This window comes from Rhinatrema bivittatum, chromosome 2, assembly GCF_901001135.1.
Source record: "Rhinatrema bivittatum chromosome 2, aRhiBiv1.1, whole genome shotgun sequence".
NCBI lineage: Eukaryota > Metazoa > Chordata > Amphibia > Gymnophiona > Rhinatrematidae > Rhinatrema > Rhinatrema bivittatum.
The window spans coordinates 696,777,756-696,796,590 of NC_042616.1; the positions used below are offsets into that span (position 1 = coordinate 696,777,756).

The window sequence follows — 18,835 nt, forward strand, 5'->3', positions numbered from 1 at the left end:
CAAGAGACTAGGAAAAGCTTTTGCCATAAGAATGGAATATAAAGGAATAATTAGTCATTTAAGGGAAAACAAACATTTTTCCAACAGTTTATAAACTCTGTAGATGTTTTCCCTTAGTTTGCATGATACAAAGTTGCAGCACATCTGGCTGCGCACCTATACACAAGTGTATATGTGTGCCCATGCGTCCATTTTAAAGTTATGGTACCTGTTATTAAAATCATGAAATATGCACATATGTTCCAACTCAACCCCAGCTTTGCTCCCTGAGAACAGATCTCCCCAGTTCACATAAAAGTACGCACATAACCATAACCCCAGACTATTTTAGTAGTGTCATTAAATGCCTTTCAAAAATTCATCCCAAGGTAACTTGCCTTAGTCAATTTTTTAGACAAATTTTTAAATGCTGGTGATTGAATTCCCACTATTAAAAGGAAAGACTGCCTTGCTAGAAGGAAAATCTCCTGACTAGTCCTCTTAGTCAGTGAATATTATTAAAATTAGTGATCATTTCTCACTCAGAGAGTATTTTCTCTTCAAAGGGAAGGCAAAGTGAGGTCCAGGAGCCACATTATGTGGAGACCTTGGTTTCATTTAAAAAACTTTTCACAAGATCTGGATGACTTTTTCTAATCAAATTACTGTTTTGTGAATATTTGACCAGCAGAGGCATGATATGAGGCAGATTCGATCCTCCTTTGCAATACAAGTTAATCTGTCTAATTAATATCCTTAATTAATTCTCTATTATATAATATTATAGTGTTCCAGTAACATTTAGCAATGCAGAAGGGTTTAAACAAAGGCATCAAGGCTTTGATCTATGCAACTGCTTGTATTATCTTTTGAGTACACTACACAAATGTGAAAGATACAGACCTGAGAAAAGAACGGAAGGGAGAGGCCTAGTGCTTAGAATGATGGACTGGAAACCAGAAGGCCAGCATTCAGTTCCTGTTTCTCTCTTGGATCTTGGCAAGTTACCTTGGGATGAATTTTCAAAGGCATTTATGACTGTACTAAAATAGTCTGGGTTTCAGTTCATGTAAAAGTATACTTATGATCTGGTTATATGCGTACTTTTATGTGAACTGGGGAGATCTGTTCTCAGGGAGCAGAGCTGGGGTTGAGTTGGAACATACGTGCATATTTCATGATTTTAATAACAGGTATCATAACTTTAAAATGGACGCTTGGGCACACATATACACTTCTGTATAGGTGCGCAGCCAGATGTGCTGCAACTTTGTATCATGCGCACACATACACACACGTTATAAAATAGCCCTGGCATGTGTATGTGTGATCCTAATTTTAAGGTTGTATGCGCATAGCAGCATAATATTGCCAACACCAGTTCCACCAGTTCATCCAGCAGTTTGCCCAGTCTTTAGCTAGGTCCTCTAGACCCCCTGGGTTCTTTAGCCTGCATTCCCGCAGTTAACCTAGACCCCTCAAGCACTTCATAGATGGCTGAAAATAGTTTTATGCTGACTTACACATCATCCATAGCAGAAGTAACTTTACACGGAATGGAAGCTGGGCGAGGGCCCAGGCTCATAGCTACATGCATACATGTCGCTTGGCCCCACCCACATTCTGCCCCTTTTTTTCCTGTTGCAAGATATTTGTGCATCGGTACTTGTGCACAGATGAGGGCGGCTTAAAAAGCTGGGTGGACATATGAATGAGTTAGATGTGCACCCATCGCCTGGTTGTGGCATGTGTCCAGCTTTTAAAATTCACCTTTTTGATTGTAAATTAACTGACAGAGGTTTCTCCATCTGGAGAACAGGTGTAACTTTGCACAGCTGAGTTTGTATGTAAACCATTGCTCTCACATGAATTTTCAAAGAGAAATTAGACACATAAGGTATGCAGAGAATTTAGCCCAAGCCACACAGTTATAAGATTACCCTCTTTATCACCTATTGCCTCAGGTATCCACTTAGACTGCAAGATTATTGGGGCAGGAATGCATAAGTGTGCATAATTTATTGTCTATTGCCTTGCTTTTGGGTGCCTTTTAAATGCATAAATACAAAGTCACGCTACTGGGAGGTGCTAGAAGTTTGATTCCCAAAGTTTTCCAATCAGGAGCAATTTGAAGCTACAACAAAAACCAATAGATCGACCACACACTAAAACAAGACTTCAGAATCAAAACACGGTGTTTCTCACAGCCTTAGTACTGAAAGTGTTCTGCTATACATTACAAAACCTTAAATCACTGTTGTATTATTCTGCTCTTTGTTCTTGCATTGCCTGTTGGAGAATGGGGTCTCTGTGCTCAAATAACGATCACAAAAGAAGAACAAGAGAACACTGGGAAGTTGGATAGCTAACTGAATCCTTTTAGAGGTGGGGGGAAACGGCATTCAGAACAGGCTGATCTGGAAAAAATGGAGCCAACTGGCAACTCTACCAGGAATTGATAGCATTGTGTATAACGTTACAGACTCAGGTTAGAGCCCTAGAGGCTGTGACTATTCTCTTTTAGTGATCTAACTCTCTGAACAGAGTTTGCACTGTACAATTAGCTGCTTTATAATACCCAAGGAAGGGTAATAATAAAAATATGATGATTAGGGATGAAAAAGAGGGGGAGAACAATTACTGAATACATGGATTGTCCTTGATAGGATACATACAGACCTAATTATCTTACTCATAGGGAGGACCATTTAAAAAAATTGTGTCTGCAAATAAAGCACCGTTTAACCCATGGAAATGGGCTTTTTATATAATTGCCAATCCGATGTGTTTTCCCAGACTGAACAGAAGAATTCCCTGGGCCAAATTAGGGATGGGTTTTGACTTGTATGCTTACTTTTGCAATTTGTAAATTTTCTCCAAACATTTTCCTCATACACATAATAGCAAGTGTAATTGTGTGGGGATAAATTTGATAGGATAACTTTCAAATTGGACTTATGCGCAGAAGTCCAGTCCAGAAGTCCAGTTTGAAAATTGGTGTAACTTACTTAGGTATTTGCCACCTTACTTAGGCAGCCTGTTATAAAATTAGCCCAGAGTGTGTTAAACAGTTTCAAATAGGTTGCAAACTATAATGCTTTTCTGTCTCTGAGAATAAAAAGGAAGCAGGTAAAAAGATGGAAAATCTGTTCTTTGTACACTCTGTTTTTATTCATTCCTATGTTTTATACTAAGTTTTCAGTTTATGTATGTTCTGTATCTTGAAACTTTATTTTTGAAGCAATCGTACAAAAAAAAATGCTGTAATGAAATGATGGCTGGTTTTAAAATATTTACCTAGGAGAAACAGAAAACCTAACATCTCCATTTGAAAGTTCAACCACTGATGCGGGCTCGATAGCACTTGCTCTATATTCAGCCCTGTTCTCCTACTCTGGATGGGACACTCTGAATTTTGTCACCGAGGAAATGAAGAATCCTGAGAGGTCTGTGCATATGAATCGTAGATTGATCACCATGGAGGCTCATTGTTTTTTTTTCAGTACCACAGAAAGATATGCTAAGGGGAAGACAATGTAATCCTTTTAAAAACAACTTTTAAAGGAAATAAAGTCCCTGTCAGTTATGAAAAGTAACATTCCCTTCCACAACTGTACTAAGAGCCTTTCTCAGTAAAGATATTTCCATGGACACAGAATGGGAAAAGTCATTTCGCAATAAAACCCTAAAACGTGGGGAAATAGTTCAGAGGTTTATTCAGTGAAATTCTTTTCTTGAAGAACACCAAACAAATCCAAAGACCTAACAAAATGATTCAATAAAAATATAATGCTAAGGATGAGGCTTGTACTCTACAAATATTAAAGGAAAAAGAATGTGCTCACACGTAGGCCAAAATCTGCATTTAAATCTAATAGTGTTGGGCTCTATGCTTCAATTACTGTACATTGAAAAAACCCTGTTCAAAAAGATTGTTAGCAATTGTGCAGTGAAAAAAACCCCACAAAAGAAATTCTAAAGAAAATTCCAAAAACGTGTTAAAAAAAAATCAGTTTTTAAAATTTTTTCTTTTTATATATTATATATAATCACTTACTCAATCATTGTCTTCACTATGATTTCTCAAATTTCCACTGGACAACTAAATAATGTTTATCTTTGAAATGCTGCTAGGCAGTCAGTATCCCATATTACCGTTAGTTCACAGCAATGTATCACAGCAGGAATTCATCTGTGTCAGCCTCCTACATGGGCCATTTTTCGCTGCAATCAGTTTCCTCAGGGAGGCTTAATCCCCACCATACAGTATTATAACAGAGGCACATAAAAATATCCATGTCTCTTTCAAGGAGATTAAATCATGAAGACTTGCTCTGCACTGAAAACAATGCCAATATCAAAATGAATTTCCTCCTCATATTTTAAATAATCACATACATTTTTCAGTTCTTAAATATCCTTCCCTCCCCCCCCCCCCCTTTTCACAACATATTACCACAGTTTATGCAAATTGTTGAAAAACACAATATACAGCATGGCATTTGTTATATACCGACATTTGATCTGAGATATTACATTGGTTTGCATTCAGGTAGTGGAGGTATTTCCCTATCCCCAGAAGGCTTACAATCTAACAGGCCAATACAGTACAGTGCGCTCCGGTGGAGCGATATTAAGTTGGAGGTCCCGAAAGTTACAAAAAGTTAAAAAAAAAAAAAATTGAAGTCGGCCCGCAGCTCGCGGGTTGAAAACCGGACGCTCAATTTTCCCAGTGTCCGGTTTCCGAACTCATGGCTGTCAGCAGGTTTGAGAACTGACGCTGGCAAAATTTAGTGTTGGCTGTTGCTGCTCCTGTCCCTACCACCTCTTTTTACTGCTGACCCTAATTTGAATACTGAATTGCATACACAGGTGAGTGGCCTGTGTGTGCTGGGAGAGCTCTTCCATGGACTTTACTGTATCAATCTGTAAGTTTGTACATTATGGTGCTATTAAAGGCATTTTCGCAAGTGTTAAAGGTGCTTAACACATGCAAAAGCACTATTTGATAAATGACCCTGTCAGTTCATTTCACTTTCCTAGTCCACCTCCTCTCTCATCACCTTCAGTCCATTTTGTATCTCCCAGCTGATCCTCTCCTGCCCCCAAACACATCTTATAACCCCAACTGATCCTCTGCTATACCCTCCCTCTCATCCCTTCCCCCATTCCCTCCTCACTCTTATGCTATATCTCCATTCTATCAGCTCCCAGGCTCACCTCTTCCTTTCTAACCCTTCTCTCACATCTCCCAGCTGATCCTCTCATTCCCTAGCTCCTCTCTTACTTCTTCCAGTTGAACTTTTTCATTCCTCCTTTGTCATCTCCATATTCAACCCCTCTACTGCTGATCCAATCCTCAAAGCCTACTTGCATCTGATCCCTCTCTTCAAACAGTGCCTTCTGCAAAAATTCCCATGGGCCAGGGCCAATGGCAACATTTTCCTTTAGATCCCTGACCAAAGGTGGATGAAGGTTTGTGAGAAGAGAGGGTAGGCTGATGACAGGTGAAAACATTTTTCTCTAGGGTAGGTTCTGTGGTGGATGAGGAGAGAGGAGCCCATGACAATCTTCACTGGCCTAAGCACCCTCAGCTCTCCTTTCCCCTCATGGCTGTCCTTTTCCTGATGGTGGTCTGCAAGCAGCAGGATTAGTAATAAAAGTCAATGTGGACCCTCTGAGCCAGCTAGCCTATGGCCAATATGGCCTGGGCCATCGGCGCATTTGCTCAAGGGCACCGCCAGCCCACCACATGAATACCTGATCTATGGCATGGGCCAGCAGTGCAGGAAGAATATGAGCTCCTTTCACGCTCCAGTCTGGTATAGCCACGCCTCTTTCTTCTTCTGGCCCCCGCGGTTCAAACCTGAGTTCTGCTATTATAACCACAGGGCTCTGGATCTATTCAGCCCTGTGAGTTTCAAACATCAGCTGTTTGTACGTGCAGTTCAAACAGGAGTCATTTGAACCACATGGGGCTCCATTGAGGCAGAGCCCTTGCTTCAAACAGCTGAGATCCAGTTTCAGCCATGAGGCTCAAAGAGGGAAGAGGCACAGTGTAGAGCATAGAAACAGCCAGTCAGGATGTTTCTTGGAAATGTGGGAGCAAGATAAGGAGGGCATGGGGATTTTGGGGGTGAGCAGGAAAAGAACAAGGACTAGGTGGGAGAGCAGGGGAAGAATGTGGGCTCAGCAATTTGGGGGGGGGGAGAAATCAGGTGAAGAACAAGGACTAGTTTGGATGCAAAAGGAGAAGAGCAGAGCTGTTACTTGGGGATGAGGGAGAATAAGGGAAGAATGAAACCTGGGGAGGACAGGGAAAGAACTGGACTGGTGGGGGGAGAGCAGGGGAAAATGGGAGCTGTCACTTGGGGATGGAGAGAGCAGAGGAAGTAAGGAACCGGCAGGGGAGCAACAGGCCCTTCACTTGGGGATGGGAAAGAACAGAGAAACAATGGGGGATGGGGAGAGCAGTCGAAGAATGGGGACTGGCAGGAGGAGAACAGGAGAAGAATGATGTCACTTTGGAGATGGGTAGAGCAGGGGAAGTATGGGCCCAACACTTGAGGATGGGGACAGTAGTGGAAGAACTGGGACTGGCAGGGGGAGAGCAGAGGAAGAATAGGGACTGGCAGGAAGAGAGCAGGAGAGGAACGATGTCACTTGGAGATGGGAAAGAACAGGGAGACTTGGGTATTGGTGGGAGAGCAAGGAAAGAATGAAGACTTGGGGGAGAACAAGGAAAGAACAGGAATTTGGTGACTGATGGGGGAGCAGGGACTCGGCGATTAGGGATAAGGGGGTACTCAGAAGGGCAGGGAATCTGGAGCTCAGAGTGGGGGATGCAGAGAGCAGGGCCTTGGGGCATTCAGCACAGAATCTGCAATGAGGTGTGAGTGAGGGTATATTAGATGGGCTAGGGAAAGTATGAATGAGGGTGGGAATGACCTGGAGTATTTACTGGAAAGGGAGTTGGGTGCTATGAGAGAGAATGGGAATGGAAGGCAGTGCAAGGGGGTAATAGGAGGCTCAGTGGGGGGAAGAGACAGAAGAAAGGGGACAGGGAGGGAATGAGTGACAAGGAAGGAGCTGGGGCTGGTGAGGGGATTAGAGGCTGAGAAAGGTAAGCACAGAGGGTGGAAATGGGGGACTAGGGAGTGAGTGAAACAGGGAATAGGAGGCTGAGGAAGGCACGAGGCAGAGAGTGGAATGGGATGGAGTGAGAAAGGGAGATGAAAGCTGGTAGGTAGGAGAGAGATAAAAAGAGGGAGACTAAGACTGGAGGACTAGAGAGATGATGAAGAAGAGAGTTAAGATTTAGCTATGAGTGGATAGAAAGGCAGAGAAATGAGAAATGGGAAAAAAAGATGAAAGGGAAAGATCAATGTCAGAGACAGACATAGAAAAGGAAAGGGAGATAAATAGAAAATGGGAAAGAGATCCTGAAAAGAACTTAGGAGAAGTCCAAAAAGAGAGACCAGGACCAAATAAAATGCTCACAGAACAAGAACCCCCCCCCACACACACACACACACACCCACACACCCCACAGACACACACCCACACCCCCACACAACACAACCACCCCCCACACCCCACACACCCCCAACACACACACACCACCACACACAACCACCCCCACAACAAACAACCCACCCACACACACCACCCACACACACACACACACACCCCCCCCCACACACACCACACCACCACACACACAACACCCCCCACACACACACTACCCACACACACATTGCCCACACACCACACACACACCCCACACAACCCCACACACCCCCCACAACCCCCCCCACACACACCACACCACAACCCCACACACACACACACACACACACCCCACACACACACACACACCCCCACACACACACACACACCCCACACACACACACGCTTTATTTTCATTTTCTTAGAGAGAAAGTATGTCAGATTTGGGAATGGGCCTTTCTTATATCTTTATATTTTGCTCAGTATAGATGGAAATGCATTTCTGTTTCTGTTTCTCTCAGTCCTGTATTGCACTGCTCAGAGATCCTGGCTTCTTGAGTTTCCATTTCAGTTTTTGTTGGGATGTTTCTGTTTCTAACTTGTGGTCCCTTTAGTCTGTATTAGGTAAGGGTTGTGCTGTGTTCTGCTTGTGTGACAGTGGTGAAGGATACTGCAGGCATGTAGTATCTGTGTAGGGATCTATAGATGTATTAATAATTATAAAATCCACAAACCAACCACAACATATTCTAATGCAAAAATGATCTCCGTTTTGTTAAGTAAAGGGGCTAAAAAAGGAGTGTAAGTCATTTAAACCATAATGTGCCTTTTTCTCTTCTTTTGAATTATTGGAATTGATTATATTAAACTAAATGGGTTATATATTTGATTGACAACAAAACTAAAGCTTCACCACCTGGCACATTGTGATGCACCACAAAAACCTGCCAAAAACACACTCATAACCTTTATAGCAAACCTGGTATACCAGCACTAACACTCAGGACTCACACAGCAACAACCTTATCTATGAAAGAGCCACTCTACAAATATTACTACAGGCTCTAGAACACCATTGTGCAGTGCACTACTTAGATTTTTTTTTATAACAAGCGGTCTATCAAATCGAATATAAAAATAAATAACCAGTTGGGTAAAGAGTAAGGATCACATCCATGCAAACTTCAGAGTCACACATGCCTACTTTAGATTAAAAACTAATAGTGTTATGTATTAAGTTAAAAAAAATTGAGAGAGTCTCTGAACTCATGTTGTGTACAGGGCAAGGGCACATTTTTTTACTTGGTCACAGGTGCCAAATTGCCTGAGCCACTGCAGGCTCCCAGGCATGGCAGCAGCCCAATCCCTCCTCATGCAGGGCTTCCTGTTAAGAACATAAGACTTGCCATAATGGGTCAGACCAAGGGTCCATCAAGCCCAGCATCCTGTTTCCAACAGTGGCCAATTGAAGTCACACGTAGCTGGCAAGTACCCAAACATTAAATAAATCTCAAGCTACTATTGCTTAATAATTAATAGCAGTTTATGGATTTTTCCTCTAGGAAAACTGCCGTAACCACATTCTCTGGCAATGAATTCCAGAGCTTAACTATGCGCTGAGTGAAAAAGAATTTTCTTTGATTTGTTTTAAATGAGCTACTTGCTAAATTCATGGAGTGCCCCCTTGTCCTTCTATTATCTGAGAGAGTAAATAACCAATTTACATTAACCTGTTCAAGTCCTTTCATGATTTTGTAGGCCTCTATCATAATGCCCTCAGTCATCTCTTCTCCAAACGGAACAGCCCTAACTTCCTTAGCCTTATGTCATAGGTCAGCTGTTCCATGCCACTTATTTTGGTCACCCTTCTCTGCACTTTCTCCAGTGCAACTATATCTTTTTTGAGATGTAATAACCAGAATTGCACACACTGTTCAAGGTGCAGTCTCACCATGGAGCGCTACAGAGGCATTGTGACATCCATTGATTTATTTGCCATTCCATTCCTAATAATTCCTGACATTCTATTATCAGAGAAACTCATGCGAGGATGGGTTTATTTCAGTCTGTAAGTGTGGGCTGGCTTACGGGCCCCACGGTGCCTTCCAATACTAGTACTGCAGCTTCTGGCACCTGATTAGCACATCCATTTCAGGCATTTATGACCCCCAGCTGAAAGTTTTGTGACCCCCATTCTGGGTCCTGACCCACCGTTTGGGAAGCCCTGTTCCAAGGTGTATTGGCAAACCATACATTTTCCTCACTTTTTATGTTCTAGACTTAGTAGAGATCTCACTGATTTCCTGTGGAAATGTAAGAAATAACAGAGAAGACAATTGTTGATTAAATAGTTAAATAAAATATATAAAAAGAAAAATTCAAAAAGAAAAAGTATTTTAACACACATTTTTTGGGAGTTTTTTCAAAAATTGTTTTTTTTCGCTGCATTATTGCTAACAAAAATCTTTTTGGAAAGTGCTTTCTCAGTGTACTGCGACTGAAGCACAGAGCCCAACAACGTTAGATGTAAATGCAGATGTTGGCCTGGGAATCAGCGCATTGGTTTTTCCCTTTATATTTACAGAATACAAGTCTCATGTATAGCGTTATATTTATCCTGAGTCATTTTATGGTGTCTTTGGACTTGTTTGATATTCTTAAATGTGTTATGTCCACTGAACTGAAGCGCTGATTAGGAAGTGTTCCTTGATTGCCTCGTTTGTTGTATTTACATTGTATGGTGAAAAGCTCTTTCCCTGACCACCTCCGAGACTGTCCTTATATCACAATGGACAATGTATATTAGCCCTTTAACTGGGATGTCACATTTAAAAATCCAAGTGGAAACTGTGCTGCTGCCTCCCCAATAAGAGGAGTAGCCTAACACACACAAAAGCTATGGAGGTCTGCCTCCACCTCGGTAAATACTAGGAACTGCCACTTTCCTCCCAGAGTAATCACTGATTCCCCCAGAGATAGAGATAAGTGTCTCCACCTTGGTAAGGTGTCCCTAAGAAGAAAAAAGCAAATATATCTTCTTAAATTTAATGTTAAAGGGGATCTGGGCTGGAAAGTTTTAAGGCCCATTGTCTTCTATGGGGTACTTTCAAATAGGATTTACAAGTCCCGACAATCAAGAAAACTTCAGAAGACAAGATACCTGGGGAGATAGCACCATGATAAAAAAGAAAAACCAAAGCACTGTAGTTCTTAGAGGGGCAGAATTCTTTCATAAGGATAAACTAAATAAATAAACCACATTGGAATGCATTTGTTCACAGACAAAAGACCCGAATCTTGCATCCCAGTCTTATATGAACCAGATTTTTCATGTTTCTTTAAAGTGTACGCAACTAAACTGATAAAAGAAATATTTTATCTCATTATTGAGATTCTGAGAGATGATAAGAATACTGCCCCCTCCGGCAAAGCATTTTTCTACAGAAAGGCAAGGGTTTACTTTCTAATATATGGGATCAGAATACTACTGTTCAGGTTTTGCTGGCTATCAACTGTTGTAAAAGGATACATGTGGAAGATATTCACGTCGGTCAAAAAGGTATTCATTGTGGCTAAAAATAAGATATTCATGGTGCTTTGAAGGTGGAGCCAGCATAGGAGTTCTTCCATAATGTCCTCCACTCTGCCCATGAACCAGCTTTTTTAACCACACTTACATGACCTTTATTTGCATTTACAGCTCTCAATCACAAACATTTTCTTCTGTCTAGGGGCTGGAGTATTTTATTTCCAGATAATCCCTTGCCGCAGCTAAATAGCACCCATTATAGTCTACAGGTGTTAAGCCAAGCCTGCCTTGAATTAGTAACCTTTGAATCCAATAGCAGGGAATCTTGTCAGTGAGCCACAAACTCAAATGTTGCCCAGATTCTCCCAGCAAGTTCATCTTTTCCTATCTGCTTCTGATGGCTGTGGCCAGAAGTCAACTCATTGGTATCAGCAGGGTCCAGCCCAAATTAACTGCAATGTTTCAATTCCTTTGTGGCACGGGATTCCTGCTAGCAGAACTGATTTCTTGGACTTTATCTTATATTACATTACACTTTTGATTTATATGTTGCCCTCCTCAAAAAATGACTCAGGAAGCCTTGAAACATAGTGAGGTCAATATTCAAAAGCCAAGTTATCTGTCTAAATGGCAAATATGGCATATTCAACCACTTATCCATCTAAATGATAGCCAGATAAGTAGTTATCCGCCTATAATTCAGCTGGAAAAAAAGGGGTGTTTTGGGGGCGTTCCAGGGAGGGGCTGAGATATCCTGCTAACTTAGCTGAACATTGGGTACATCTGGCTTAAGTTAGCCAGATAACTCTAGACCTGCTTCTGGGCAGGTCTAAAGTTATGTGGCCTTGTGTGGCCAGATAACTAGCTACCTAACTGGATATCTTCAGAGATATCAGGTTAAGCAGAGATCTGTAAAAGGGGAAAAAAAACCAAGCATATGTAAGGGCCTGTGGCCCGTTTCTTTTGATCCCTTGTCCAAATTATAAATGAGGTCCTGTCGACCTTGCATCTGTCACTCCTCAAACCCAATAAAGTATGTTTAAATGTCCTGGGCCCACCATCCCGATTAGTAATTTTATCAAATAGTAAATCTTCCCCACACTCACCCATGGCTTAAGATGTGGCCAGTCCACACTCATCCCTCCCCCCCCCCCCTCCCGGATCCACCCAGGACCTCTCCTCTAGCCCACCCCCCAAGTCCTCACAGTTCATGCTGGGATCGGGGGGGTGGGCTCCCGGCATCCCAGCAAAGAGTCTGTCAGATTCAGTGCTGGAAGCTTAAGTTACTCACTATTTACGCTTCCAGTGCTGAATGTGACAGACTCAGCACTGGAGCACCAAGAGACGCTAAGGTAATACCCCACTCCTGGCATGGACTGTGAGGAATCGGCGGAAAGGAGGAGGGATCCAGAGGGGTATGAACCGGCCATATCTTAAGCCATGGGTGGGTAGCGGAGTTTGGAGGAGGGGGTGGGGGTGGGGAAGATTTACCATTTGTTTAAATCACTAATGGGGTTGGTGGGCCCGGGACATTTAAATATACTTTATTGGATTTGAGGGGTGGCAGATGCAAGGCCAACAGGGCCTCATTTATAATTTGGATAAAGGATCAAAAGAAATGGGCCACAGGCCCCTTTACATAAATTTTATTTTCCTTTTACAGATCTCTGCTTAACCAGATCAAAAATAGACAATTAGGTTTTAAAGTGTCCGGCTACACGTAGCTGGATAATTTAAGCAAGTATATTCAGCGATCAGGGCCAGTGCAAAGGTAACAGGTACCCTAGATGATTTCTGTCTTGGGTCCACCCATCCCCCCTGTTCGCGTCACACCGCCCCCACCAGTCTTGGGCCTCACTCCTCTTACCTCATTCATGCTGCTCATTGTATGCTTCTCAGGGCCGCGAGCCATGTGAGCGGCACCACCTGGCTGCTCTTCAATGCCCCCTAAGGGTCAGCACCATAGGTGACCACCTAAGTTCATCTAATGGATGCGCTCGCCCTGTCACCGATGACATTTATACTAATGAATATACAGGATAAGTTATCTGGCTAACGTTACTCCGATAAATAATCCAATAAATGGCCTACTGAAAATTGGCCTCACTGTAGAGATCTCAATGGATCTTGACCACAAGCAATGTTCCAATTAATAAAGGGGAGGAAACAGAATTGTTAGTGTAGATTTGTAACTTCCCCATGCGGCAGTCTTGAATGATGTGCTCTTAGAGTATATACATCCCTGCCACCATTTTAAGGTGTGAAATGTTTAGTTGACCCTACCAGGGACAGCATGTCAAAGGCTGTTCCCTGGATTCTTTTATTTTTAAGGAGGAAGACCTCTGGGGTCTCTAGGATTGAGACCTGGGTTCAGAGTAGAGAAAGAAAGCGTTCACCTTTGTGGAAGAATGGTGTCTGAATCTTTCAGCACCATGTCTGGAACCAGGTCTATTTTTGTGTTTCCTGAGATACGGTAGGAGTTTTCCACCATCCTCATCTCATATTTTGGTTTCCCTGATATTTATTTTTTTCTAACATGCCTGAGTACTCACCCAGATGCTCAGTGTATGTAATCTAAGAAACAGTGTCTCTCATTCCAAGGGCACAAGTGGACTGAAGAACTACTGGAGGTTGACTAAAAAAAGACTATCATATCAATTGGGAGCGAGATTACAAATTATCCCACATTGATTGGAAAGAAAGAGAAATAATAAACGTTTTATTTGGAATTGGATTGGCGCATCAATATAAATTAATTGAAAGAGAAAAGGTTGCAAATTTATTCAAGAACTAAATATGTAACAACGTATTTTGAGACATTCAAAGCTGTAAAGAATGTTTCCATCAACTGCACAATTTATCAGTAAAAGTTATGTTGGAAACCGCCTAAAGCTTCCAGCGTATTTATTACTGTAGTTATAGCTGAATGTTCATCAATGCTTGATACTCTGTAGTGGAATTTGAGCAAAAGCAAGGCATAAGTTTGAGGTGTGGTTCCTGGGATCTTATCCGGGACTCTCAGCCTAGGGGTTATATTAGCATAAAAATATAACAAATATATTATATGTAGGCCCTGTCCCAACTTCTTCTCAGTGGCAGGGACTCACATGGCAGATCATGGGCTATTTTTTCTCCTGATGTATTCCAAAGCAAGAGGAGAGAACAAGTCTTTCAATGTCCTTAGGCTTGTTTGGAGATCTTCTGCTGACTTGATTACAGGGGGGAAACCATAAAGCTAGATTTTAAGAGGCCCACGCACGCGTCCATGTGCGTGTGGTTTCCGGCGCACAAACATGGCCACGGCTATTTTATAAAATGCGTGCATCAGCATGTGATTTTAATGACAGCCGGATTTTAATGTCTGCATGAGAATGTGTGGGAGGGTGGCTTCCTCCACGTGCAGGGCAGGATTTTAAAAGAATCGCATGGCGAAACCATCAAGCCTTTGCCCAGTTCCCTAACTCTAACCCTATCCTTCCTCCCTCTTCTCCTCTCCTCCCTGACTCCTAAACCTACCCTAACTAGCATTTTGTTTTGGTTTTTTTTTGTTTAAGAACTTACCTGCTCCTCTGAGCAGGGGTAAGTTCTGCGCGCTGGCCAGCTGCCAGCTTGTGCTTCCACGGGACAGGGCCTAATGGCCACTGTCCCAGCCAGCTTCTGCCCCGCCCTGCCCAGACCCTGTCCCCGGTCCACCCCTTGCTTCAGGCCCGGCAATGCTGCACATATCGGGAGATACATGCATGGCCAGAATTTAAAAATGCGCTCGGAGCTCGCAAGGCCCGGCCATGCTCGCATCTCCCTGATTTTACTCATGTGGGCCTTTCAAAATCTACTTGATAGTGCGTACACTTATAATTAGTGCATATTCAATACAGGAACATAAAGCTCCAAGAAATCACAGTCTTAATCAATAGTATGTCTCCACTCCCTGCCTGTAGTAGGTACTTTTGACAAGGAAAACCCTCCCTGGGCACTTACCCAATGGTACCTTCAAATCTGGATGCAACTGTCTGTATTCCAGTGAATTAGAATGGGATGCTCTTCCTTAAACAAAGACAAAGGAGCCTTTCCTCAGAGAGCAGCTCTAGTATGACTGTTCTCCAAGCTTGACAGTCCTCCTTATGACCAGCGACGGATTTAGGATTTTGCCACATGTACCATACAAAGGCAGTGTTGATACTGTTAACCCCCCCCCCCCCCAAAAAAAAAACCAAAAAGCAAGGGACAACAGAGTAGAAGGTGTAAAGCACAGCTGCCTTTGATCTGCTCTATCTGCTCCATGCTCACCTCGTTCCTTCCTGTCCCTGACTGACAGGAGGAGAGGGGCTGGATTGGGGAATAGAGTGGCTTTTCTCTGCTCCCTGCTGTGTGCTCTGGCCTTACCTCTCCCCTCCTGTTCCCTGCACTGAACAGAAGGGAAGAGGCTGGAATCCAGTAGAGCAATTTCTTTGCTCTGTCCCTTGCAGCCTCACCCCTCTACTCCTGATCTCTGCACTGACAGGGGAGGGGCTGGAGCAGGAAACAGAAAGCTGTTCTCTGCTGAGTAAGGCTCAGCACAACTGGTTGGCAGCAAATCTTCAGCTGGCCTGCTGCCCCCCCCCCCCCCCCCCCCCCCAGTGTGCCTATTGCTAAATCCAAGTCTGCTTATGACTCCAGCTATGGAACTCCACTCCCTTTATGAACTTGAAGCAATCTTTCTAGACAACCTAGGAGTAGGGAATAAACCCCTCTCTTCCTTTAGACCATCTCTGATTCTTCCAGAAGTCTCAGTGGTCCCTTTGGACCCCAAAACTATTTCTCCCTAGTTCTTGAAGGCCTGGGCACCTCAATCTTGGGCCCCAGCAACCTTTCCCGGCCAGGAGACAGGACAAGCAGTGGTCTCTCTTGGGGAGTCCATCCCAAAGAACCTCTCTCTGAAAGAGACGAGGTCTGAAGACCTTGAACCATGATGCTCAGGGAGTTTTGTATAATTCAAGACACCTCCCACTGAGGAGGGTCAGACACCTTCACTACTGCTGCTCTTTCTCAGCTCATAGTCAGGCTCTATTGAGACTCAAAGCCCTACCAGTTAGAAACAGTTTTCTGGCCTCCTTACAAATACATCAACAAACACATAATTAGGGACTTTCATTTTCAGTTTTTATTTTATTTTCCCTGGGAATTTCACTATTACAACAAAAAGAAAATAAGTAGAAAAATGACTTTTCCACTGATTTTTCTTCTGTTTGTTATATCAAATTCATTTTTCTACCAATTTTGTTTTGTTGTAACATTAAAATGCCCAGGAAAAATAAAATAAAAACTGATAATAAAGGTCAGCCCTCAGAATACTTGCTTCCTGCTTTCCTGCCTGCTTGCACCTTCTGTTGCTTGCCTGGATCGTCTTCATTTCCTGCTGCTCATCCATTGCTTTCCAGTCTCTTTGCCTGCACCTCAGATTGACTTCCTTGTTTTGGCTTTGGCTTGGAACTGACTCTGCTGCTTGCTGCTGTGCCTGTGCTGTGACTTCGGGAGTATTCCTTGCTTTCTACCTTTCTGCAGATTTGTGGGTCACCTCTACCCCAACCAGGGCCTGAGAATAGGAACCATTCTACCACTTTTCATTTCTTCTTAGGGCAAAAATTGGAAACGTAACTGAAACATTCCATGCCATTTCACTTTATTGCATACCATGATGAGAGGAAAATGAGGGGGGGGGGGGGGGAAATCAGCTCACTACAAAGCACATGTAGCCCAGATTTCCCAGGCCAAGGTCAAAGCCAACCAGGATGAGGGGGAGGGGTGGTTACCTTCATTTTCCTTAACACTCCGGTAGGGAAACCACACAGCCTTATCATACCAAAAATAAGTGTACTGTCCATCCTAAGTGCTGTTTCCAAGAGATTTTCCTTTATTCTCCTGAGATAATAGTTTGATTCAAACAAATTGGCAAAGTAAGTGCTAGCAACAACAGTAACAAAAGGGGCTACTCGCAGCAAAGTATCAGTATAATACAGTCTTTCCCCTTCCAACAGATTACGGTTCCAAAAAAAGAAAAAAATTCCTATACCTGACTGTTGCCCTGCTTCTCTGGCTGAGAACGCAGACTTGTCACCAAGCTGAAGACACAGCAGGATTTTACTCAAAAAGATAATGCGTCCCTTTCCTTCGCAGCAACATCCAGTTCTGACAGCATGCCTTCCCCTTAGCACTACTGGAGCACTGTGTGGTTACATTCATTTCTTCCTTCCTCAATCCAATTCAGTGGAGATTCACTAGAAACACGCTTGCTTACATGAAGCTGTGTCACTGATGCTGAATTTGCATGAAGTGAGCCAGTTCCATCCACAGGATGGACTTCGTTTTTACATCTTTCAGAGTCCTTGGCTTGACGCTTCCAGGAAGTTTGGTGCAGGTTATTAGCGTTGGTAGAAGCATAGCTATAGTTTTCCCTTTGCCAACTAATTGATTCCAGCTCCTGTTTGAGCCACGGGTGAGTTGAACTCGGGGCTCTTTATTTCCTGTGGTAGCCTGAGTGTAGATTATGCAGTCTGTGCTGGTCATGCAGCATACTTGCAGTGTGGAAATACTTTTGCATCTGCTGCCATTAAATAGTGAAAGCCCATTAAACATAGAAGAGAAATGTTTCCTTTACTAATTAGATAATAAAAGCCATCTTATTACGGCTACTGAATAATTTATACAGTATGTAGCCAAGTCAAACCAACTGGCATCTCTTATAAATATCCCTAATGTAGCTGTGGTTGGAAATAGTATAAATACAAATCTCATTATAGGCAGACTGCTTTAATTTGTCCGAATTCATTCAACATTACAAGTTCAGTACCCATCTTAAATAAGTATTTTGAAACAGTACTTAATTTTAAATCCTTATTTATTTATTTATTTATTTATTTAAAATTTTTATATACCGGCATTCATGTTGCAAACACATCATGCCGGTTTACATATAACAGGGGTGTACAGTGAACAATTCAATAACCTATTTGTGTAGAAGGAAGCAGTTACAAATAACAAGGTAAAAGAACTGGGAGGAGAGAAGAAAAGGGAGAGAATAACATTAGGTATAGGTATTTACATTAGTAATAACATTTTTACATGTGGAAGTGGTAGAATCTGGCTGAATAGAATTAATCGGTGTTCGGGAAAGCTTTTCTAAACAGCCAGGTCTTAAGTCTCTTCCTGAAGGTTGGGAGGCTGGGCTCCTGTCTAAGGTCCGGTGGGATGGAGTTCCATAGAAGGGGGCCGGCTGTTGAAAAGGCCCGATCTCTCAAGGTAATGTGTTTGGTAGATCTGGCTGGGGGCACTTGAAGAGATCCTCTGAGTGTGTCTCTTGTTGGTCTGGCGGAGTTATAAATTTGGAATGGGAATTGTAAGTCGAGTGGGGTGTGTTGATGGATGGTTTTGTATATTATGGAAAGAGATTTGTAGAGGATTCTAAAGTGAACAGGCAACCAGTGGAGATCTTTTAGGATTGGAGATATATGGTCCCTCCTCCTGGAGTTTGTCAGTAATCTTGCCGCAGCGTTTTGTAACATCTGGAGGGGTCTAGTATAGGAGGAAGGTAGGCCCAGTAGGATAGAGTTACAGTAATCGATCTTAGAAAAAATGATAGCTTGTAGAATGGTTCTGAAGTCCTGAGTGTGGAAGAGTGGTCTAATTCTTTTCAGAACTTGGAGTTTGTGGAAACAGTCCTTGGTGGTTCTGTTGATGTAAGCTTTAAGGTTCATCCGGTTATCAATTAATACTCCTAGATCTCTCACCTGTGTAGTAGTTGGGATAGTTGGAGGATTAGAGATGGCATTGTTATCTGGGGAG

The 18,835-nt window shown here is 42.8% G+C and overlaps 1 protein-coding gene across 3 annotated transcripts in view; it reads left to right on the top strand.

Annotated features, from left to right (window-relative positions):
* Positions 1-18,835, top strand: part of SLC7A13 (solute carrier family 7 member 13) — a 147,402-nt gene that overhangs the window by 70,477 nt on the left and 58,090 nt on the right. For all 3 annotated transcript variants that reach the window (XM_029591621.1, XM_029591623.1, XM_029591622.1), the window contains exon 4: positions 3,281-3,425. In XM_029591621.1, the coding sequence (XP_029447481.1) occupies positions 3,281-3,425 (145 nt within the window). The remainder of the gene's footprint in view (positions 1-3,280; positions 3,426-18,835) is intronic.